The sequence below is a fragment of the Lepisosteus platostomus genome, chromosome 28 (genome assembly GCF_059453375.1).
Source record: "Lepisosteus platostomus isolate fLepPlt1 chromosome 28, fLepPlt1.hap1, whole genome shotgun sequence".
In the NCBI taxonomy this organism is placed as follows: Eukaryota; Metazoa; Chordata; class Actinopteri; order Semionotiformes; family Lepisosteidae; genus Lepisosteus; species Lepisosteus platostomus.
Window position 1 is genome coordinate 3,991,205 of NC_142638.1, and position 24,041 is coordinate 4,015,245.

At 48.6% G+C, this 24,041-nt stretch overlaps 1 protein-coding gene across 7 annotated transcripts in view; it reads left to right on the forward strand.

The window, feature by feature from the left end:
- Positions 1-22,192, forward strand: part of gpatch8 (G patch domain containing 8) — a 63,753-nt gene extending 41,561 nt beyond the window's left edge. For 6 of the 7 annotated variants that reach the window (XM_088623331.1, XM_088623336.1, XM_088623334.1 and 3 more), the window contains 5 exons: positions 1,482-1,549; positions 2,779-2,865; positions 9,188-9,331; positions 14,854-14,984; positions 15,424-22,192. In XM_088623331.1, coding sequence (XP_088479457.1) covers positions 1,482-1,549; positions 2,779-2,865; positions 9,188-9,331; positions 14,854-14,984; positions 15,424-19,294 — 4,301 coding nt within the window. In that variant the 3' untranslated portion in view covers positions 19,295-22,192. The remainder of the gene's footprint in view (positions 1-1,481; positions 1,550-2,778; positions 2,866-9,187; positions 9,332-14,853; positions 14,985-15,423) is intronic. The other variant, XM_088623332.1, reaches the window with a different exon arrangement.
- Positions 22,193-24,041: the final 1,849 nt, after the last annotated feature.

The window sequence follows — 24,041 nt, forward strand, 5'->3', positions numbered from 1 at the left end:
GGACCTCTGTCCCTACCCCACCCCACCCCCTGTACCCCCCCCCCTCCCCAAGGTAAGTATCCCCTCCTGCACTGTCATCATGGCAAACACAAGCCAGTGATGTCACCCTGCTGCCGTAGTTCAGTGCTTGTCTCCTTATCCTTCTCTTCTGCTTTGTTTGGCTGTTTATGAGTGGATTAAACAATATGTATCAATCTCCAACATAGTTTGATTTTTTTTTCTGTCCTTTCTTTTCCCTTTTCTTTTCCCCCCAGAGTTAATTTTCTTTCTCGGCTAGTCCTTTTCACAGCTTGCGTTGCGTGCGGGAACTGATAATTGGGACGTAGGCTTCAATATCCACCTCCCCTTCCATAGCTGCAGTAGGGACAGATGATTCCCGAGACATTTTTTTGCAGGGCCAGGCCAGGTGTGCGTGGTAACGCAGGCGGTGGGTGCGTGTGCGCTTTCTGGTGTGGAACTCAAGGGACACATCTCTGCAGGGTGCTGAGAAAGTCAGCTGGCGCATTTAGATGAACATTTCATGAGAAGTGCACACAGTGCAGGGATGAAATTTAGTGCAGTTACAAATGAGACAGCAAGGAATGCGGTCACATGGACTTTGGAAACTCAGCATCTTTATGTTCCTGTACCATGCCTTTCCACATGTTCAGGCACTCCGTGAAAAAAGTGTGGGCACATGCAGAGCATGTGCATGCAGGCAGGTATCCCATGAGTCTTTTTGTATGTATACTGAAATCCTTTACTCTGAGTGGGTCAGTTCTCAGCTTGTTTGATTAGGCCAGAGGCCTAAGCCCTCTGTCTTTTGAGCTGCTACGTACCAGTGTTGTACAGTATGTAGAAGAGGAGTGTAACAAATCTGTAGTGTTGAGCAGTAATTCAAATAACATGCTGTTAGATCATAGGATACTGATTATATACAGTGTTACAGTAGATGAGTCCCCACAAGACTACTCCACTATTCACGTTTCTTAAATATGTTGCAAACATACCATAAGGGTTGCAGTATAATTTTACAACCTTAATTGTTGTTCTGGGCTGTAATGTTTTTTTTCTGATGTGTTGCGGCAGAGAATGTGATGTGAGCCTATGAGAGTTAACATCGAGCGCAGCTTGCCTTCAGGATGCTCAGGAGAGAAACTGCAGTAGATTTCTTTACAATTTGATTTTCTAAAATTAATAGCATCAAAGTAGTCCCCTGCAGTCAATGCATACCTAGTCTGCAAGAGTGTATCTTAATGATTGAATCTAAAATAAATTCTATACAGAACTGTGATTATATGTTGACAAAGAGCCACAAAAATGTGCAAACCTCCATCCAGTGCTTGTAAGCTGTGAGAATGGCTGGTGTTTGGTTCACTGTAGCTTTTCTGGTCTCTGCACTTCAAGGCAAAATCTCTAACCCAACACACTGCAAGGAGGCTGTCCAGGTTAGCTCATTTGTGTCTCACCACTCCTCTCTCTCTGTCTCTCTCCTCTCGCAGGCAGGACAGACCCTGTCCCCATCATCCTCAAATATGATGTCATGGGAATGGGCCGCATGGAGATGGAGGTAGGCGCACACTGCGTTAGCTGTGCCTCTCCTGCAGGGGGCAGTGTTTGTTCAGTGTTCATGTTCTGAAGTGGTGAGTTAAGACCATTATGTTAAACAATGTGAATGTGGAATTGTGAATGGGCTTGTTTGACCGTTCTGGGAGGGATCTACACCAGGGCAGGAGAATCCCAGTGCCCACAAGGACAATGTGCACCAAGAGTTTCATCCTAAGCCAACAGTCTTGGTCTGCTGCTAAAGAATAGGGGGTAAAATAAGGAAAAAGGAGCCCGAATTTGTATATATAGTCCAATACTGAGTAATATACATATATCAAAGATATAAATACCAGCCAACATTGCCAGCAGGTTTCCACGAGCTCAGGAGTCAGTCACATTTGTCATGTTATTTGGAAGATTGGGCTTTTCGGATGAACTGCAGAATCAGCTTTTGAAATTAAAAATTTGGCTGTGGATCCAAAGAAACACATTTTTTAAGCAGAAGGCCTTTTAAAGTTCAGCTGGAGGAACACCTGTAAGTCTGTGCTTATTTTATTTGTCCATTTTGGCTTATCGGTCCTCTAGGCAGTTTTAACTGATGGTGAACTAAAATGTTTGCAAATCATTTCCTTATTTTATTAGTTGTTATAAATCATTGACACAGACATTAAGAAGAAATGCAACTATTTATAGATACTTGCTTTTTCATTTTAAAGCTGAATTTAATTATGATTTCTTGTATCGATTTCTAGGGCTTAAAAGTGCCTCAGGTTTGTGTAGAATACATGAAGTGTGTTCATGGAGCACAATCTCCCTGAAGTGTGTGCCTGTAGGAAGATATTGTCTGCGATCTGTAGACCACAATCCCAAGCATGCTGAGATCGTAAAATTATGAAAACCACTCCCTTTCCTTTGTGGTGTCAGTGTCACATGCTGTCCGATTTATTAGTATTATATAGCTCAATATGAATGATTCAGAAACATGTTTTTTATATTCCTGTCTGTATAGACTGAGCGTTGATTCTTGCTCTGAAACGCTGTGCACAGTACAGTGTCCTCAGAGTGAAATCATTTTGGGATAAGGGATGATGCCGAGGTGTAGATTTCAGCACAGTGATGAGTGTGCATGCCCTAGCTCTGTTTTTTAGAAAGACATAGCAGGTGTGTGTGTGTGGCGGCCTGCGTGTGTGTCTGAGAGGCACAGCCCGCGGCGGTGCTGCCCCTCTGACAGCGCTGTGTCGGTTCTGGCAGCTGGACTATGCGGAGGACGCCACCGAGAAGAGGCGAGCTCTGGAGGTGGAGAAGGAGGACACCGAGGAGCTGAGACAGAAGTACAAGGTACGGCTCTGCCTGCCCACAGGGCTCCCCGAGGTCTTTAAGAAGCACCCTGATCTTTCACATGGATGTGGGGGTACAGCTGTCGACAGTTTGGTTGTGAGTGGGAGTTTGCCAGCTGTACTGAACAGCTCATCTCCAGGAATTTCCCTTAAGGCTGTCATTCAAGTCGTGTGTGTTTGTTTTGCATACATTGTATTAGTAAAATTGTAATTTTATTAATTAATTTGTATTAATCTGTAGCTTTGTTTTAATTATTAAATAGGGCCTTCCTGGTTTAGTTCTCTCCCTTATAAATCAACCCACGGGTTTCATCAATGGTTTGTAAAAAATGTAGGAGCTTTATTTAGCACTCCTAGGGGCACAGCATGTTTTGGAAAACTAATAGACAGCAACACAATTAAATTACATCCACTTCTTTTGCACAAACACCATTCTTACCTTTTAAATGAAGCAGATGAGGCTCTTCATCTACAAGGAGCCACACTTTGTGACTTTGTGACAATCGCTGAAGGTCCATCACAGAACCAGAAATCATGTTTTATGAAACCATGTACATTTTGTTCATTGGATGCCTGGGGACCTTGGAGACTGTCCAAGGGGTCTCCCCTGAGAGCACCTAATGTGCAGTTCATGCATTTGCCTGGAGTTCTGCTAATAATAATTATAAAATTGATAGTTTTATAGATTTCTTTAGTTTTATCTTGCAAAGAAGGTGTATTTTTAGATCTCTTAACTGCAGTTCCTAGGCAGAAAGCTGAAACCCTTTGTTTTATCACAACATAGTCACCACATAACTGATAATTTATCGTTCAGCCATACTGCTCTGTTATTGCAACATCGATAATAACATCAGATTAAACACTGTTTTCGGTTCCCAAAACATGTTGGAGGTTACCTTTAAACTTCACCTAAGTAGAAATTAAGTAAATCGCTTATTTGGTACCTTTTCAAGTTTGTTAGTTCGGTTGAGATTTTTAATTAAGTGAAGAGCTCAAGTTGAAACCAGGGAGATCTTTGAGAGCCCACTGAGGGAGCAGTATTTTCCAATAGAATTCCCTGCCGCAATCATGGAGCTCTGTCTGAAAAGTGAGTCGCTTCAATGGTTTAATGACGTTGGGACGTTGTCAGTGCTTCTTTGGGGAATTAGAAGATTCGTGTCCTCGGGGACTTTTCCCACGTGTTTCAGCCAGCTCCTGGGAAGAGCAGGAGACCTCAACGGCCAAGGTCCTCCCTGCAGGTGTGGTGTCGGCCTGGCTGCGTGCGCGGCTGTCCACCTTGTTGTGTTGCAAGGTCTTTGACAGCTCTGTTCCCAGGGCCCTGACTCACCAGCTAAGGCTGTGCTGTTCACCAGCAGCCCCAGGCGGAAGACTATCCGCATTACTGGTTGCCGAAAGACCCAAGTGCCCACAGGCCTTTCAGTAGGAGTTGAATACATTGAGATAGCGCGCTAGAGAGGGAAGACGTGCCTTAATTTAACTCTGGGGTTGTCGCTTGCCGTGCTCGGAGAGGAGCTCTTTCTAATCCTCCCATGTAAGCAGAGAGGACTGGCTGGGCTTGCTGGTGGGGGACGGAAAATGCCTCTGTGTGCTGCAGAGCCCCTCGCTTTCATCCGCTCTTGGTGCCACATGTAAGCGGAGAGGAAACGGAGAGAGGCAGGAGGAGGCGGCCGGGTGGTTGTCTTTGCGAGCGTGCCCGGGGAGAGGGGCCGTCTGTCCGTCTGCGGGTGCTCATGCACGCCGGGGGCCTCCCTCTGCGCATGTCTTGCTGCTGCGTGGCCAGTGGCTCCACAGGGCTCGTGAACGGCCGCCTCCGGAACTTCAAAGGAGTGTTTAGGGGACCCATACGGAGACGGGGGAAGCAGAAACCGGTAATTTCATTTTTCTTTGTATTGCTAATGCTCCATGGAGAGGTTTCCCTCTGCAGTGCTTTCAAACTGGATGCTGAATTCCAGAAGTAGAGACTGATGGTAGTGCTTGGAGTTTTCCGAATTTGATCAATTCAGTCTAATGCTATAAAAGCTTTTTTCGTGAGTAACTACATGCTTGTGCTGCAACATAATCGTCTGCTGTGTCATTTCTTTTGGCAGCATGGAATTTCAGTTTTGATAAGGGCTAATCAGGAGCCCAGGAGAGCTGCGAGCTTGAATGGGTGACTTGGGTGCCTTCTGCACGTGTCTGGGAAGTGTTGGGACTCCCAGGAGGGCAGTACTGAGAGAGCGGGCTGGCGTGGAGCTCAGGGCAGACTTGAGCACATACTCGGAACACCGTTAGATCTTAATCATAAATCATAGCACCTTCTTTTAGGAAAGGTGGAGTTTAATATGGTATTTAATATTCCCCTGGGCAGGTTCTATACGTCAAAGAAGTTGACCTCAAGATCCAGTTCTGAGAAGTACCACATTGCCACCTGTGTTCAGTCCAGAACATCTTTCCTCAGCAGAACTGGCCTGTTCGTTCTTTGCTCGTTCCACATGGACAGAAGCGTAAACCTGTGTATGTGCACAGATGTGTACTTCTTTATACAGTTCTATAGCCTACTTGTGGATAATGCCTTCCATTTGATGCATTCATTCACCAGTGCATTTTATCAGTATCATTAAGCTACATTTATTTATCCCTTATGCCTTTATTGATTAACTCCAGGAAACGGCAGTAAATTAAGCAAATTAAGTGAATTACGCAAGTTACTACAAGACTACTTGTGTCTTCAGCTCCTTAGATTATATGCAGATTTCTGTAATAACAAGCTAATTATTCATCCCTAGTTTGTTGTATTTGCACTGTTTAAATTAGCAGCGGTGAATTAAAAGCAGGTTAATTGTGTGAGCTGTATGGTTTTTTTAAGTTGTTTTTTTTATCATAGTGATCATTTCTGTTCGTAACAGCTGATGGTGGCGAAGCAGGCTTTTTCTCTGTGCTAAGAGTAGTGTTGGGACCACATATAATTGACCAATCAGTTATGACATTTTGATATTGGAGAGATGTGTTACAGACTTCTGTTTTTTTTTTCCATTTTATAAATTGCTGTGGGGAAAAGACTGCATTCAGGAAATGGCTCACCATTTTATTTTTATTCATTAGACCATCAAAAGATTAGTTTTAGAAATCATCATACATCTAAGGGGTCATTATTTTAATGCAAATTGCACCCAGTCAGAATTCAAGAGTTCAGACCTGTTAATGTATTTTCTTAAATAATGAAGTGGAAAATGAAAATAAGGGTGCCACAACTTTCCATTTGCAAATTGTAATGGAAAAATGTAGAACGTATGCTTTTATATCCATCACCGGCACAGTGTGAGATACACCTGCAGGAGTTTTTGACCCAAACGATTACAATTACATCATGCTTTAGTTGTGTTTTATAAAAGTGGCTTATCAGGGACTGAAACCACTGTCAACTCTCTTGTGTTTTGTCTTTTACCTCCGTAGATCTAAGTTCTAATTTGTGTCAGACCTGACATTGAAACACATTTGAGAGTTTTAAGCCAGCCCCCTGGGGTTTGAGCTCATGTATCTACACGGTCAATGAGGGGCTTCTGCCTGGTGGAGACAAAGATGAAATCTGATGAGATTCACAGACAAGCATAAGATTTTCTCTCTCAAACACCACAATCAGATCTTTCTCTGGGAGTCTATGGACCAGTAAAGGTCTCAAATGACAATTATTACAAAGATGGGGGGAGTGTTATGGCTTTTCCAGTCTGAGAGATATGACATGCCTTTCTGTGCTGATGGCAGGCTGTATCAATGTCACTCGTAAGCATAGTCTTTGTCAATGACTTTTGCATCAGGAAGTGTAATAGAACTGTGTGATTGACCTACAGTTAATGTTGGCTTACTTCTGAAAGGTACTTGGAGTGATCTGGCTTTTAAAGTTTGGTGAAGGAGGCAGAGGATAGAAAATGAATTTAAGATCACAGTATGTCGTGCACATCAATGCTGCAGGAGGAACAGGCACAGAGATTGAAGTTGGAACAGTACTGTGAAAAATGAGACTTCAAGCTGGGTGGTTTATTGCTATACATGTTTTTATTAAAGTTTCGTTTGAAAACAAATTTGATTTCCTTCAGATTTGAGGTCTAGGGGGTCCCAAATTGTGGGAGGTAGCGTGAGCAGGTTCTTGTTAACCACAGGGAATTTGAGTGATGGTGAGGAATAAAGACTTGGAGGTTTGGCGCATTGGGGAAAGGTGTTGGAAAGGTAAGTGAAGAGATTTTCTCAAGCCTTTGCCGGTTCAGGTGTCCAGTGTGTGCTTGTGCTGAAACAGCGTGGGCTGGACTCACGCGTCTTCTTGCCTGGCAGTCACAGTGGGTGAGAGGGTCATAACTGTGTTGCTTAGAAATGAAATGAGAGATTCTAACTTTATGGGGAGGTAAACATTTATTTTAAAAATAAAAAAAGCAAATGAATAGAAATCTGGCTGCATGTGCATTTCTCTATCTCATGCTGATAACCAAAGGCAAAGGGCTAAAGCCTGCCTCCTAATAATCCTTTCATTTTGTTGAAAGCCCCTTACATTAAAATAAGGTAGAAAACAAGTAAATGCTGAAAATGTGCTTGCATTGCATTGTCCCGGGAGCCTAGAATGATTAGTGCATCACACTTGGATGTCTCATCGTGTCAGTCCTCTGCTGTGGGAGTGTGAAGTATAGATCTGTGATGCGAGGAGAAGCCTGATGTAGCCTGACTGCCCCACTCCTCTCCCTGGAACCTGATGGAGACGCAGCACAGGCGACACAGTTGTAGATCAGCGATTGTTTTATTATTAAAGATAAATAAGAGTAAGAACTCATGTGCTGGTGTCTATTCATTTGACAGGGCTTTTCTGATCTGTTGGCCGTTGAGTGTATCATGGTGCCTTGAAAATACAGCGCAGAGAACATTGCAAAGCGACTGCTTTATAAAAAACAAAACAAATGAGTACACATCGAATTGCTGTGTTTACATGTAGTTCATTATTGCGTCCACCCTGGTTTTCATAATATCCTCATACTGACCGAAAGTGCTTTGTTGGTGGGGCGGGTGCCTGCCTGCCTGCCTGCTGCACTGTGCAGTGGTGAGGGCCCTGAGAGCTGCTGCTCTGCAGGGAGGAGCTGTGCATGCAGGCCACCTCTGCACTTATTGGTATTCCTCAGCTGTAGCAAGAGGCGGGTAGTGCTCTTGAAAGGGGCTCTAATATTTCATTCAGGAAAGTTAAGAAAAAATCATTTATTATTGCTTTACAAGATCCAGTCGATAGCAAGAGGATCTCGTCTGAATTTTAATAGGCCTGCATTCCTTTTCGCTGGATCTTCTCCAGTAAGGCTTACCCGGCTGCTGTCTCAACACTTTGATGTGTGCTGTGCTTGTGTGTGTCCATGTGCCAGGGCAGGGCTCAAGGCCAGGGGTCTTTACAAATTCTGGGAACAAATAGGAAACAGTGTAAGAGATTGTATGACTTTTTTTTTGCTAGTGTACAAATAGAAAAATGTATAAAAAAGGTTAAACTAGAATCATAATTAGCATATCGGTGCTTGTAAGCAATAATGCACGATTTAGGTTTGCATGTCAGTATCGTTCCTCAGTGTACTGCTACTACGTACTGTTCTAGATTGGTGCATTTATGTTTGTATGTAACTGCTGAAAACCTTGATCTTAATAGGTGCTTAGATTACCTAAAGGTGTGCTGGCAGTAGTGCCCAACAGTGACACCGACCACCATAAACACATCAGCGATCACTGCATAGTTATTTGAACAAAATAATAGAAAAGAATATCTGTGTTAAAATGTTTTCCTTCATTTCTTCGATCCAACTTGCCTCAAATCCAGATCTAGAATGGATTATGGGAAGGCAGTAGCCTGGTGACATTGCTGGTTGTCTTGCAGTGCATGCTAGGAATTTTACTCAATGCCCTTCACTTGAGTACATTTACATTTACACTGGCAATTATTCTGTCTGTGTTGGAATCTGACCTCGGTGTATGAGAAGACAAGAGGATGTATTCCAGTTGTAATATCAACTTTTTTTAACAGGTTTTATACCACAAAAATGCATTATAATGTATCCTTTTCTTTTCCTGTTATGATATTTCCTGCAATTTAATGCAAGTTCTCCCATTAATGGTAATTTAAACTGCTTTGCCTTTGATTACCAGTCCAGCAGATGTGTCTCTTTGTTTGCCTACCTCTTCAAACACTTCACAGCTGAAGTTCTGTTTCCCTCGTTTTCCCTTAACTCGGGTTTATGTGATCATTTGGGTTTATGAGAAGCCTCACTGTCTCTGCCTCTTCCGCTTCTAAATTAATCGGGTCTACAACAGCTCTCCTGCTGTTTTTCCAGGACTATGCCGAGAAGGAGAAGGCCATCGCCAAGGCTCTGGAGGACCTGCGAGCGAACTTCTATTGTGAGCTCTGCGACAAGCAGTACCAGAAGCATCAGGAGTTCGACAACCACATCAACTCTTATGATCATGCACACAAGCAGGTGGGGGCACTCGCATGCTAACCTGTGCTGTCCTGATGAGTCCTGGGCCTGTTGCACTGACGCACTACACACCTGCTTCATGTAGCCCGATGGGCAAGTCTAATTATGCTTCTGTTAGATTTCTTAAAATCAGTTTAAATCTCTCCATACAGACAACGTAACACCTGCATTGAAAGTTAGGTCAGGTAACAACGAGCATTTGACAGCCAAAAGTGTGTGTGTAATAGGATGCTGCAGTGGGGGTATGCATCAGGCTTAAGCAACGCTGCTTGGCTTGCCTAAGGTAGTGTGAAAACCTTACCTTTCAGCCTAATTAAGAAACTGAGTTGAACCAGCAGAGGTTTCAAAGACCGTAACCTATCACAATAAGTGCTTGCTACTGGCTGACCAGTAATGCTCAACGAATCTTTTCTTTTTTGCATAAATTGGAAAACTTAAAGAATACATTGTAATCTATGCTATACTAATCTATACTTCACAGTATAATCAAACACTTTATCTTGTAAAAGAAAGATGCTTGTTTAAAAAATACTGAAGAAAAAACCTGATTGGAATATCTTTGTGAATCTGCATAGATGTACAGATATAAAGTATCTGCAACAAAAGATGTTGCATTTGTAATTGGGCTGCTTTGGTCATCAGTTAATGCCAGAAATCCATAGCCACCCTAAAACACCTTTTGTAAGGATGATGCAATGATCTCACTCAATCGGTGATCATACAAATCTCACACTGTGGCACTGAACACAGCAATTCTGTCTTCCAGCTTTGATGGTATAAAGTAAAAAAAAAAGTTTAATGTGCAGTCCTTAGAGATGGTTAGGATTCAAATTGAGTGTAAAGTTTGGTTTCCTTCCAAACGGTTTGCTCACCCTCAAACACACAGGTATATCAACATACACGTCACCTGCTGTTCCTGGTCACTTCACCTTTCCTGCCACAGGCAAGACCTTTTAGCCAGAGTGCAGTTTCATGACCCGACATGACAGGCCTCAGTGTGCTGCTTGTAATATCCCATTCATTTCCTTGACAGTTAGTTGATTATATTGGGAGAAAGTTAGACCTGATAATCTTCGCATCCTGAGGGGAAGTGGAGATGAAATAATTCCTAAAGCAGAGTCACTGTCAGTGTCCACTAAACTTCAGGTCAAGTCTTCTGTTCTGACAGTCTGACGCCCTTAAAATGGAAATGGAGGTCAGTGATCTTTCTGATGCCAAAAATGAAGACGAAAGGGCAGACTTGCCCGGCCTGAAGTCTCTGGAGGCTAAACTGCCAGAGTGCTACTGCATTCTGAGTAGGTTAGAACATCAGAAAGGCTACAGATGGACAGCAGGACATTTTTTTTAACATCTGCAGTTACTTAACTTTTACAGGGAGGAGGAGAATTTAATCGAAGTTGACTCGCTTGCATTTCAGCTGCTTTAGCTGATTTCACCTCTTTGCAGTCCATTAATCTGTCTGTTTGATTCCATAAATCACTGAGCGTGTCAGCGAGTCTTCTGTGCTTACCCTTGAGTCTCCACATTTAAAACACTCCGATTTTCCACTCTGACTGCTACTCAATCTGAAGACACACACGAGAATCACTTGGCGAGTGTGCTTTCATTTATCTGGATGGCCTTTGCCTGTTCGTCCCAATTGTGTTCCCCTCTCTATCTAGCTGCTTAGAGCCTGGGCTACACGCTATCATCATTCATGAGCAGTGTATGTCATTAATAAGGCCCTACAAAACTCAGTTGTTTCACAGTTGGAACTTCACAGTTGAAAATGTATCTTGGGGTTCTTCTTTGATGCCATAAAAACGCAGCAGGTTGTAGAAATATGGGATAGTAATCAGTGACAGTCTTTGCTTTCTTAAATCGGTCCGGAGACGGCACCTGAAACGGTGCGTCTTTGCCGTTCTGTCTGCGGTGAACAGACCCATCCGTATGGAGTCCCTGCTGCCCCTGTGTCAGAGGGCTGTGACTGAGTGCTCACGTTGCACCAGCCCAGCCTCGTGATGCCTCGAGTCTGCCTTCTACCAGGCCCCAGAGCTAGAGCAGCTTGTAGGGCGACGTTTCTATAAGCAGGAATTATATCTTTGGCTGTAGCAAAGAGTACGTCACCCATCCTTAGAGCACAGCTTGAGCTCTGAGGTCCCGGGTCTGAGTCTGGGTTGTGTGGGTGGGGCTCTCCAAACAGTGGGGCACATTGGGCTGCGTGGATGAAGGTGGTGTTTGCTGGCCAGGGCTCTTCTGGTTTTCAGCAGTAGCGACCCCTCTGGTCGTTGGCTGGAACACATCTCTCCTCCTGTCAGCGCCACACCTCTGGTACGGGGCTGTGACGCGCGGGATTTGTTAAAAAACCGAGTGGGTCAGAAGTGGGTGGGTGGGTGGGAGATGTCTGCCTGCACTTCCTCATTCTCTCCTGTGTGCACATTGTGGCGGGGGGGGAGGTGAGGATCGTGTTGAGTCGAGGCATGACAAAAAAACACACTCTCTGGTTGCTCAAAATAATTTAAGCGCAGCGAAAATAATTGGCGACTCTAACTAAATTGTTTTTTAGTGATTCTAAAAAACAAAAGCGCTGTCCCTTCACCCTCTTCCTCCCTAACCTGAAAAAAATGAGCAGGGAGGGGTGGGATGTGTCATTCAGAAACTTTGCTTGTGAGTCTGCAATCTATCCTTAACACAAACCTGCAGGGCACTTTAAAATCCTCCCCAGCTGCATTGGAAAAGCTCTCTCCTTTCTTTCTTCTTAAATTGCAGGTTCCATCCTAGGCCATATTGCTGATCTCTGCTGCAGGCATGCAAACTGGGTTTTATACCCTAAGCCTTTAGTTGCCAGCAAAACAGATGTGCATGCATTTTAAATGTTGTGCATTAATTGTTTGTGTAGCTGAAGGAAGGAGCCATGCATTATTACTATTCAAGGGGAAGAAATGGGTCCAGTGAGCAGAAAATATCTGTGAAGTGAGGCAGTAAAGGCCACAGCATGTACTGTACCAGTACTGGTAGGAGGGGTGAGGAGCAATTATCCTCTGCACATATCAGCCATTTGGGAAGACAGCTTACTTCTGCCTGAAGCCCCTCCCCGCCTCTCCACCTCACTCCCCCTCGCTCTCTGCCCCACTCAGCTCTGTGCTGAGTGCTGATCTGTCGAGACTGCTTGCCCTGTAATGCTTAATTTTTATTTTTCTCTTTATTTTTCCTCTTTTTTCATTTTTTTTTTTTTTTTTTTGGTTCTGCGATGTTTTAACATCTTTCAGCTGATGTATTGCCAGCAAACCCTTCTAAAAATATGGGCGTCCAGACCACCAGCGTGAGTTTCTCTCTACTGGCTTGTGTAGCTGTATAATTATACGTGTCTGCCCTTGGCCCCACTTCATCTAGTGAATGACTTGTCTTTTTTTGTCCATCACTAATTACTGCTTGATGCTTATCTGCCCTTTCAAAGCAATGTCCAGTGTGCAGGGGATGGAAGTAGCAGCATGTGAGTTTTATGCATGCACAGTATTTCTTTAACCATACAGGTAATTCTTAAAGAAACAAGGTCTGCAGCAGAGCACTGCTGAAATGTGCTCTATACGTGCAGAAGAGTAGTGCACTGGAGAAGTTCCAGATTTTTTAACTGGGTTAATAAGATGATTACAGAATCTCCAGGGATTATTATACATGACTATCAGTGGTGTGGTCAGTCACCAATAAAATAAGTTAAAAATATCACTACATTTATTATGAATGTATTATTATTATTATAAATGAACATTAAAAAAACTATCTTTAAGGACTGCGAGATTGATAAAATCAAAATCCAATGATTTGATTTTGTGTGTAGATTTCTGTGCATAACGTACATGTTTATCATCTGGAGATGTGGCCCAGGCGCTGCTCTTCAAAGTTTTAGACGCAGTCGTGCCCGAGGCTCCTCAAGAATCACCGTCTCGACGGCCTGTTTGGTTACAGATTGTACTCAAGATTGGGATCTTTGCCATTTTGTTTTTGTATGAAAACGTGCTTCGTCATCAGACCAAAGCGGTTTTCCAGAGCCACTTTGATTTCATTGCTTGTCGAGTTGTTTCTCCCCCCCCAGCTAAAAAGCTTTAACAACATGTGCTGAATTTTCTTACACTTTTGAGTTTCAAGCCAGCAGGGTACTGTGCCATAAAAGCGCCTGTGACTGACTTTGTGTAGCTCGGACATTGCTTTGCCTACCTCTCGATTCCCTGCACCTTTTTTCTTTTCTGCTCCCCCTTTCCTGTTTCATTTTCCCTTGGCGTTCGATTAACCTCATGCTCTCCACTCCTTCTCGCGAAGCCCAGCGTTCCCACATCTCCCTGCCTCCCTCCCACCCGCTCTCTGTGTCCTTCATCCAGCCTTTTGCCTACGATCATCACACTTAGCGAGAGGCACTCTAGACTGAGCTGTGGCTTTGTAACGTCGTGATCCACTGCTTGTTGCTGCCAAAAGAAAAACAAAATCGGCACAAAGACAACAAAAAAAAAAGATGCAATAACCAGTTTTTCTAAAGCTGCTTAAGCCAAAGAGAGCTTGGCTTGCAGAGGAGGTGGCTCAGTGGCTCTGAGCACAGGTAAGGAGCTCACTGACACTGTGTGGTAAAAGTTTTAAGCTGGGGGTGGGAGTAAATCATTGGTGTTTTTTCTCCCTTTGAAGCGTGGCTCCACACGGCGAGAAGCTCTCCGAGGTTTTCTGCAGTGCTTGCCTGCCCCCCCGAGCAATGAGCCCAATAAAGCAAAAGGCTTTAATTACGCCCCGGCAGGACTTTTACATTTTTGAATGTTTTTTTTTATTTTCTAATGTGATTCCTGCTGTGTCATCTTTAGTGTCAGTCAGTGTCTGTTTCCCACTGCCTGGGCGTGCCAGGACTGTATTTCCGTTCTGTGTGCAGAAAAGCGTGTCTCCCAGCTACACAGAACATGTTAAAAACAGCAGCAGCCATATGAAATAGCAGCAGTAAGCATTCTTTCAGCAGAATCCTTCTTCCAAAAGTTTCCTTTACCTTAAGCTCTGGTTTTCTCGTTTAAAAATTGAATAATCTTGAGCTGCGTTAGAAATAAATTCTACACTTGTGTGCATAGCAGTTTAAACTGTCAATTCAGCAACACTTCCAATCAGATAATAAACATGGAGCACTAAATCGTGCCTAAGTCGAATAGAAATGCTGGCGAATGCTTCTTTAAAACCATCATCCATCGATTCAGTTCGTTTTTAACTTACAGGCTTAGGTCACCGTTTCATCCTATCGGATAAAACCAAACCACACGATTAACACACTGGAACTCGATGTGGGCAGCTTGCAGTTGTGTGGATTTCCAAGGCACTGCTGTGAAAGTGAAAACGAGGGGGAGATGCACGGCGGCCTGCGGGTGGCTGGCAGAGCACTAGGCCCTGGTGGTGGAAAGCACTGGCTGAGCCGTGTGGGGGGGTGTGGCGGGCCGCGTCACTGACTCTCTCCCCGTCTCTCGTTCTCCTCTTTCTCGCCCCTCCTCCCTCCCTGCCCCTTCCTCTGCCTTTCGGTTCAGAGGCTGAAGGAGCTGAAGCAGCGGGAGTTTGCGCGGAACGTGTCGTCCCGCTCGCGGCGGGACGAGAAGAAGCAGGAGAGGGCGCTGCGGCGGCTGCACGAGCTGGCGGAGCAGAGGAAGCAGCAGGACTGGTAGGACACGGCGCCCTCTGCTGGGCGGGGGGGGGAGAGCCGCAGCTCGGAGCTAGCGGAAAGCCACTGCGGACTTGCATGGCCGGATCTATACTGACATTTCATCAGTAGAGCAGTGAAATTACTGCAGGCACTTGGGGGAGTCCTTCTTGAAATCCCTGGCTGGGTCATATTGTCACTGTTGTTCCAGTAAATGAAAGACCCTCCCTTTATAACGGAAAATAAAAATTCTTATGTAAGACTGAATGTGAAACTTTTAGCACAGGCTGTGCCACTACCTGCATCATGCAGTAATTTCGTGCATCTCCACATCCCTTTTTTTTGCTTTAGAAATGGAGAAATAATTGTGCATTAACGTTGCGTGTTAAGTCTTTAAACCGGCTTTTACCTCTCGGTGCTCGTACAGCCTGACGTGATGCTGGCCTGTCCTGTCTTGCAGCGCCCTGGGCAGTGGCCCCATGTTTAAAGCTACCACAGTGGCAGTGGACGGGGAGAACAGTGAAGAAGGCGCCCCAAACCCCGAGGGGCCTCCACTCTCGGATGGTGCAACGGAGGGGTCACAGGGAGAAGACAAGGGAATCCCCAGCTGTGGCCAGGTTACCAGTGTGGCATCACCCAAACAGGCAGCTGCGGCCGGCAGAAACAGCCCCTCGTCTTCCTCCTCATCAGCCCTCCTGCCCAAAGTGAGCGTGTCTTTCTCCTTTGCTAAGAAAGCCCCCGTGAAGCTAGAGACGGCAGCTGCCGTCTTCGCGGAGCATGGCGAGGAAGCTTCAGCCGAGGAACCCAGCAAGGACGAGGAGAAGGCTGGGGAGGAGTCCTCCGGGTCCCCAAAGGGCACTGGTTCAGGCAGCCCAGGCAGAAGCCCCGAGGAAGAGCAACAGCAGCAGCAGGATGAAGGGGGAGCCTTGGCCTCCACTCTGTCCAAGCTGAAAATGATGATGAAGAGAGAGGAAGGCTCGTCTAGCCAGGAGCCCCAGTACTATCATTACATTCCCCCGGCGCACTGCAGGGTCAAGCCCAACTTCCAGTTCCTGCTCTTCATGAAGGCGTCCGACCAGGTTGGCAACAAGGAGGAAGAGGAAGAGGAGGAGGAGGAGGAGGAGGAGGCAGCCTCCAGCCCCTCTCAGAAGGAGTCCCAACCCAGGGAAGACAAGCAGGCGAAAGATCAAGAGAAACCGCGGCGAGCGTCGCCTGAGTCGGGCACCAGCACACCCAGAGCGAAGCCCGAGGAGGGGGCTGCAGGTTCCCCTCGGGTCAGCACTCCCACCTCGAAGGCACCAGCAGACAGCGGTCAAGCAGCAGCCGATGACCACATGGGCCCCCGGCTCCCCACAGGTCCGTTTTTCCCGGTTCTCAGTAAAGACGAGAGCACCACGCTCCAGTGGCCCTCCGAGCTGCTGGAGTTCACGCGCGCCCAGCCCTCGCTTTCCTACAGCTGCAACCCGCTGTATTTCGACTTCAAGCTGTCGCGCAACAAAGGGGGCCGCGCGGGGAGGCCTCCCCGGAGCGCCGAGGCCAGCTGCGGAGGCGGGAGGCCGGGGAATCCCGCGGGAGAGGGCACGGGATCGGGGGGCCGGGAGGCCGCGGCTGCCGCGAGCGGCACGGAGACGCCAAGCCCCTCAGCGGGCGAGAAGAACGACGGGCCCCCGGCGAAGGGCGAAGGCACGGCGGGAGGGGCAGACGGGCACAAGCCGCCGGGCAAGAACAGCAGCAAGAAGAAGAAGAAGAAAAAGCACAAAAAGTCCAGCAAGCGGTCGAAGCGGAAAGAGAAGGGGAAGGGGGCGCTGGAGGGAGGGGCGGAGGGGGAGAGCGCAGCAGAGAGGTCCAAGAAGAAGAAGAAGAAACACAAGCGGAAGAAAAGCAAGAGCAGGGCTTCGGGGGAGGAGGAGGGCAGAGAGAAAGAGAGCGCAGCGGCCCAGGCCTCGGCAGGCAGAGATGGCGCGGACACGGGGAAGAGGAAGCGCCCCCTGAAGCAGGAGGCTCAGAAGGTGGGGGCCGAGCAGGGCGACGCAGGCAAAGGCTCTGAGCCAGCGAACCCCTCGGAGGAGCACAACAGTACCAAGCGGCACAAGCCAGACCCCGGAGCTCCTGTCCCGGCCCCGGCTCAGACTCCAGCCAGCTCCGGCCCCGGTCAGCGGAAACGCTCCAGCAGCGGCGGCGGCGGGGGGCGCGGCAGCCGGCACGCGAGCAGCGAGGAGGAGGAGGAGAGCGAGGACGGGGGCTCTTCCTCCCAGCGCTCACATCGCCGCCAGCCGGCGGCCCAGCAGCAGCAGCAGCAGCAGCGGCGGCACTCCAGCGAGGACTCGGAGCGCTCCAGGAGCCGCTCCTCCCGCAGGGGGGACCGGAGGAGCCACCGGGGCAGAGGGCGGGGGGCCGGGCGGGGCCCCTCGTCCCGCAGCCAGTCCTACTCCAGCAGCTCGGAGCGCTCCTCCAGGGGCAGCAGCCGGTACAGCGGGAGGCGCAACCGCAGCTACTCGGACAGCTACAGCGACTACAGCGACGCGCCGCGGCGGCGCTCCAAGCTCTCCTCGGACTCCGAGTACGAGCGGCGGGGCGGCAGGCGCCGGTCCAGGCAGCGGCACTACTCCTCCTCCTCTTCCGAGGAGGAGTCCAGCCGCTCGCGCAGCCACGGCCGCCGGCAGAGGCGCCGCCGGCACCGGCACAGCAGCTCGCGCAGCTCCAGCAGCAGCAGCCCCCAGAGCTGGAAGCGCAGCAGCTATAGCCGCAGCCGCAGCTCGGCCAGCCGCTCCTCCAGCTCCGCCAAGGGCTCGGCGCGGCGGCGCCGGGACAGCGCGGCCCGCCGCCGGGACTTCAACCGCTCCCGGATATACCGCTCCCAGTCCCCGCGCTCCTCCTCCTCGTCCCGCGCGCCGCCCCGGAAGGAGCAGGCTCGGAGCGGCGGCCACGCCAACAGCAACTCCTCCCAGCCGCGGCCGGGCAGCGCAGGGGCAGGGGGGGGCGGCGGGGGTGGCGGCAACCCCGGGGGCGCAGAAGAGAGGAACTCCCTCACCGCGCGGCAGCTGCTGGAGAAGGTGCAGTCCCGCAAGGGGACCGAGGAGAGCGGGACCCAGGCAAAGCCAGGAATCAAGCTGAAGGACCCTCCGCAGGGGTATTTCGGGCCTAAGCTGCCCCCTTCCTTGGGGAACAAAGCCATGTTGCCCCTATTCGGGAAGTTCCCTGTGGGCAAGAAGCCGGTGCTGCTGCCCCTGCGGCCGCCTGAAGAAGCGGAGAAGGCGGTTCGGGCGGAGGCGGCGGAGGCGGGGGCCGAGGTGATCCTCGTGGAGCCCATCCGCGAGTTCCCTCCCCCGCCCCCGCCCCCACCGCCCCCCCCCCAGCAGAGGGAGGAAGAGGTGCAGCAGATGGCGCAGGAGGAGGGGCGGCTCCCGACTCCTGAAGCTCAGCCGCTGCCCGAGGCCCGACTCTTTGAGCAAGAGCCGGCTATGGTAGTGCCGTCGTACCCCACCCAGGACCCGATGCAGGAGCCCCCCAACCCAGTCATGGAGCCCATGCTGCCCGAGATGCAGCAGCAGCAGCAGCAGCAGCAGCAGCAGCAGCAGCAGCAGCAGCAGCCGGCACACCCCTATCCTGGGTATCCCCCTGCTAGCCTGGAGGAGGAAGACATGGGCACAGAGGCGGACGAGGACGCGTCCTTGGCCCCGCTGGAGAGCCAGCCCATCACCTTCACCCCGGAGGAGATGGAGAAGTACAGCAAGCTCCAGCAGGCGGCCCAGCAGCACATCCAGCAGCAGCTCTTGGCCAAGCAGGCCAAGACCTTCCCCGCGGCGGCGGCGGCAGCGGCAGCGGCGGCGGCGGCGGCGGCTAATCTGGCCCCGGCCCCTCCCCCAGCGGCCCTGCAGCACATCCACATCCAGCAGCCCGCGGCGGCCGCCGGCACGGCCACCTCCATCACCACAGTGCAGCACGCCATCCTCCAGCACCACGCGGCCACGGCGGCGGCCATCGGCATCCACCCGCACCCCCACCACCCCCACCCGCAGCAGCTGGCCCAGGTGCACCACATCCCCCAGCACCACCTCACCCCCATCTCCCTGTCCCCGCTGGGCCACTCGCTCATCCCCGCGCACCACGCCGCCTTCCTCTCCAGCCACCCCATCCACATCATCCCCGCCTCCGCCATCCACCACACCCCGCTGGCCCTGCACCACGTGCCGCACACCGCCCTGTACCCCACACTCTTCGCCCCGCGGCCCTCCGCCGCCGCCGCCGCCGCCGCCCTGCACCTGCACCCCCTCCTGCACCCCATCTTCTCAGGGCAGGACCTCCAGCACCCCCCCAGCCACGGCTCCTGAGACTGGCCCGCGGCACAGGTGCCTGACGCGCGGCGCGGCGCGGCCGCCCGCGCCTCGAGACCCCCCGCCTCTCCCCTGTCCTGCTGCTCTGACACCTCGTGACGGGCGCAGCCTGCCTCTCCTCCGTCAGGCACCCTGATGCCTGCAGGACGTTTTGGGACACTGCTTGGAGGATTCGAAGCCGGGAGACGTGTAGGTGGGAGAGGAAAAAAAAACTTATCTGCAGTGAGTGGGGATTTTTTTATTGAATCTGGAGGGATAGGCTGGGGAGGAATCACCAGCCGTTGCCTGGTGCCTTCGCTGGCTGGGGTATACAGATCAGAGCGTCCTGGTATAACAGATTGAAAGACTGGGGCATTTTACGTGTATCTGAATTTTGGTGGGTTTTCTTGAACCGAGTCTCTGAGCCCCCTGGTCTCTTCATAATGTCTGGGCAGGGCCTGAACCCAGGGATGTCAGGGGTCAATGGCAAGGTAACTGTTGGGGTGTACTTGCTAACGCATTGCATGGGGAGCCAGGAAAACCACTGGAGTATTTTTTTTTTATTACTTTTTGTTTTCTACAGCCAAAGATAAGATGGCTGAAGCCATAAGCTGGATCTGCTTTGTCTTCTTAAATGGGGAGGTGACTCCTAGACTGTAGGATTGGCCCCTTGCCTCTAAAGCTAGGGAAGTCGCTAGGGAACTGCTCCTGAAGAAAGACGCACTTTGAGGAAACGGAGGCTTGCTGTAAATGAGTTCATGTTCCTGACATCTCCCAGCGTTGTGCAGCTAAATTTGTCAAACTGCTATTACAGAAGTCTCACTTCAGGTTAATTGTCTCCTTCATGGTTCGATTTCTTTTTTGTAAGATTGTTTTTAGATGTTCACATTATTCAAGACTCCCAGAAGAAATTAAATGTTGTGTGATGGCAAACTAATAAGCTAATTATCTCACATCAGTCATTAAGTGTAGAGACCCCCCCCCTCCCCCTAATGTTATGCTGTGGTAGGACAGAAACACCAGCTGTTCCCTTTTTAACTGGTCCATGCAGAATTGGGCATCTGGGGTAGGCAGCCAGGGATCGTGAACTGCTAGAACTGGATCTCTGAGGTTAAACAATGAGTTCAAATTTGGAGAAAAGTGATTTATTTTTTTCTAATCCTGTTTTATAGTAGATGTACCAAGCTCATTAGATTGTTTGAATCTGTAAAACGATGCAAGGTCTATTGGGGCTGTAGTTTCTATAGCAAACCGAGTACTAGTAGGTATGCAATGGGATGACCTTAACCATCAACCTTTATACATTGTACAGCTGTAAAGACACATGTGATCAAGGCTCCAGCCCAGTCATTATTTAACACCCCGAAGAATTGCACTGAACTACATACATGGAAATGCTGCTTTTGTAGCACATATGATTATATGATTGTAGTATACTGCAATAATTTAATTTTTTTATGCTGTTTTTTGTAAAATCACCCTTGCTTGGTGGGGCAAGTGACATTTCCCCCCCCATCTCTGTAACCTACAAGAGTGTAAATAGGGTTGCAGCCGTTAAAAAAAAAAAAAAAACAACCTGTAAGGCTTTAGGGTTTGTAGTAGTTCCTATTCAACCCCAGGCAGTGCAAAAATCTTCAAGCATGTATGTTTTATCAAAACCCTTGTTATTTTTTTTCTGCCGTATTGTGAAAATCAGAAGTGGGCTGTTTTTGCGTATGAGGTGTCCCCAGTAAAACACTTGTGTGGTGTCTGGTTTCCCCTCTTCCTTGACTTGTGGTGCATTGGCAGTGAAGTGTATTGCAGCCTGTTCTGGCACCCCAGCTGCCTGGGAGCCCGCCCAAAGCATCGTGCCTTCTTCAACCACGCCTGCGTCCACAGACCTGCGCCAGCTTCCCTCGCCACAGCACTGCCCTGACCGCTGCCCGGAGCCGGAGGGGGACGACAGCGGGGCAAAGAGATCTGCGCACAGAACCCAGGGCATGAAGCCGTTCTTGCCGATTTAGGGGTAAATGCTTGTGAGTTCATACAGTACAACAACTATTGTTCACCTCAAGGAGGGCTTGAAAATAAAACAGTAAGGTTACACTTCTCGAAAAATGCTCAAGCTGCCTGAAGTACTAAATTGTAATACCATAGGACTCCACATATTGTTTCAGTGACCACCAATAGATTTTATGACTCTTAAACAAGTGTTGACCCACATTTGATTAACTTTTTTTAAACTGTTGTAGCGATGTGGATTTGCTTTGCTGTCTCACACTACTTCTAAAAAGGATTTTATTAATAATGAAACAAAGTGAGGGTAATGAACATAGGATTTTCCTATACAGGATCTAACTGCACATTTTTGACTTCACTATTATAATTTATTATGAAGAGTGGCCTTAGTACACTGGTTAACTTTAACAAAAGGCTGGCAGTACCGCCTGTGGACACCAGGGGGCATCTGTGAGCTATATGAACAAAATGGGTTTTTGAAACTAGGTGTGTTTGGCCCAATAACGGACATTTAGATCTCATTTTCCGGTTTAACGATGAGTACAGTCCTTTGGAAAATGGAATGTGTACCGTGAGAAGGAGAGAAGATTCAGCATTAGTGGTTATTCGGAAGCTGACGCTGGAGCTCAGAAGCAACCTGCTGTGAACTACGGAGGTGGAGATCTCTTGTTTGTGTGATGTGGTGTTGATTCCCCATGAATAACAGCGCTGTTCATGGCCTGCCGTCAGGAGGACCCGCTTAATGCACCCATGCAATTGTGGTTTAACTGCTTTCTGTAACTATATCCTGTACAGTGGAAAGAGTATTCTAACAATGATGGCAGTGGATAACCTACCTTGTTTTATTTAACTTTGTCACATAAAACAGGCAGTAATGTTGCTGTAAAAAAAATCTTTATAATAAAAAGATTTGTGAAACTTTGGGGTTATTTTTTGTATGTTGATGCGATTTGATGCTTTTAGAGGTAACTTTGAGCACCAGTGTGTGTTTGACAATGATGGGATGCTGACCCCAGAGTCTGTACGACCTGCCTTTCATTTGAAGCCCGTAATCCGCTCCATGGGTGGATTGCGGTGGATTGCTGCTGTGAGTTCCGAGCGATTTTTTCCCTTTAGGAACACTTGGGTGGTCAGGTTGTGTTCAAGTGGGAAGCCGTGTCTGCGTTCGTTGCCTTCAAAGGAACACGTAAAGGCTAATTCCATACTGAAAAATTAAAGGTGAGGTGCAACATCTCAGCTGTTGAGCCTTCTTCAGGTATTTTTCAGTACGGTGGTCAGAATACAGGTTCGGCACTTGGTCTGATCTATTTGGGTACTCTTTATCAGGGTGGATCTACAGTGATCTATTATTCTGGGGTTCAGCTTCACACAGCTCCTGGATGGCTGACCCCCACCAGCCTGTACTGGGAGACATGAGTGTTCCGTCTTTCATCTTGACGAGTCGGGGTTCCGCAAACCGGCACGTTCCTGTCCTGCAAGGGCTCGGTCTCTCCCAGCTTTAGTCTCTGGGGGGGAGGTGTTGCTGGCAGCTCTGACAGAAGAGGCCCCGGAGAGGAAACCCCTGGGGGTCTGAAGAGCTGCGCGGAGGGGGGAGGCAGTGACACATGGACTTGCACCTGATATCCGGTAAGATGTCTGCTCCTATGGGAGGTGGGGGGGTGAATTCACACCTTTATACTGGTTTTCCTGCCAGTCTGGAGTTAACGGTTTAAAACTGGAACAGCCACCGAGGTCAAGTGCAAGTACAAATGCATCCCAGTAGAAGATATTAACCATTCTGTTACAATGCACGGTGTTGAAACGCATTGCAAATGAATTATTTTCAAACCACCACTGTTGGTTCTGGTGCGATTTTACGTGCCTTAAGGATGACTTCTGCACACAATTGAGGGAGACATTCTCTGTACCAATAGTTGATGTTTCCATGGGGTTGGCAGCTCCAGTCACTACATTCATAACCAGTAAGAGGAGTCCTGGCATTTTAGTACAGTAAATAGCAGACAACGCTGAATACGGAAAATCATGGACAAGGCACGTATGAATATGAATGGTAGCATTTATGAGACTTTGTTATACAAAAAGATGTCGGTTTGTACGTGTGGGTTTCTTCTGGGTGCCCCAACTTGCTCCCACAGTCCAAAAAACAAAACATACTTGTAGGTGAACTGGCTTCTGGGAAAAGTGTAGGTGTCTGTCTGATGGATTGTTGTCCTGCCCTGGGTGTAGCCCACCTTGTGCCCACTGTTTGCTGGGATAGACTCCATGTGACACCAAGCTGGCTACAGCGGTCAGGAAATGGATGGATTCCGCAAAAAAAAATGAAAAGAGTGAAAAAACAAACCCTGAAGGAGTTCGTAGTGGGAAGGACTGCACACTCTGCCCGATCTCTCGTTTCCTTCTGGCTGCCGGCTTCTGTTCGCCTCCACGCGGGTCGGAACTTTCTCCACCGTAAAGGAAATCAGGGAGAGACGGCGAGTGCGTGCACATCCTTCCCACCACGAATTCCTGAAAGACACTGCCATGGCTGTAACTGCCTGCAGTGCAGCAGCGATCCGCTTTATTAATACAGCTCGCCACAGGGTATCATGACTGGCATTCCTCAGCCTTTTTCATCTTGTACTTGTATTCAACTACTTATGCGTTTTATTAAATTCCAATATTTCATTTTCTTTTCTGAGAAGCAGGGATGCGTTGGTTCAACATGCAGTGAATGTTTTCCTTGCACTGAGACCCCAGGGTCTTCCACCAAAAATGAAGATGCCTCACA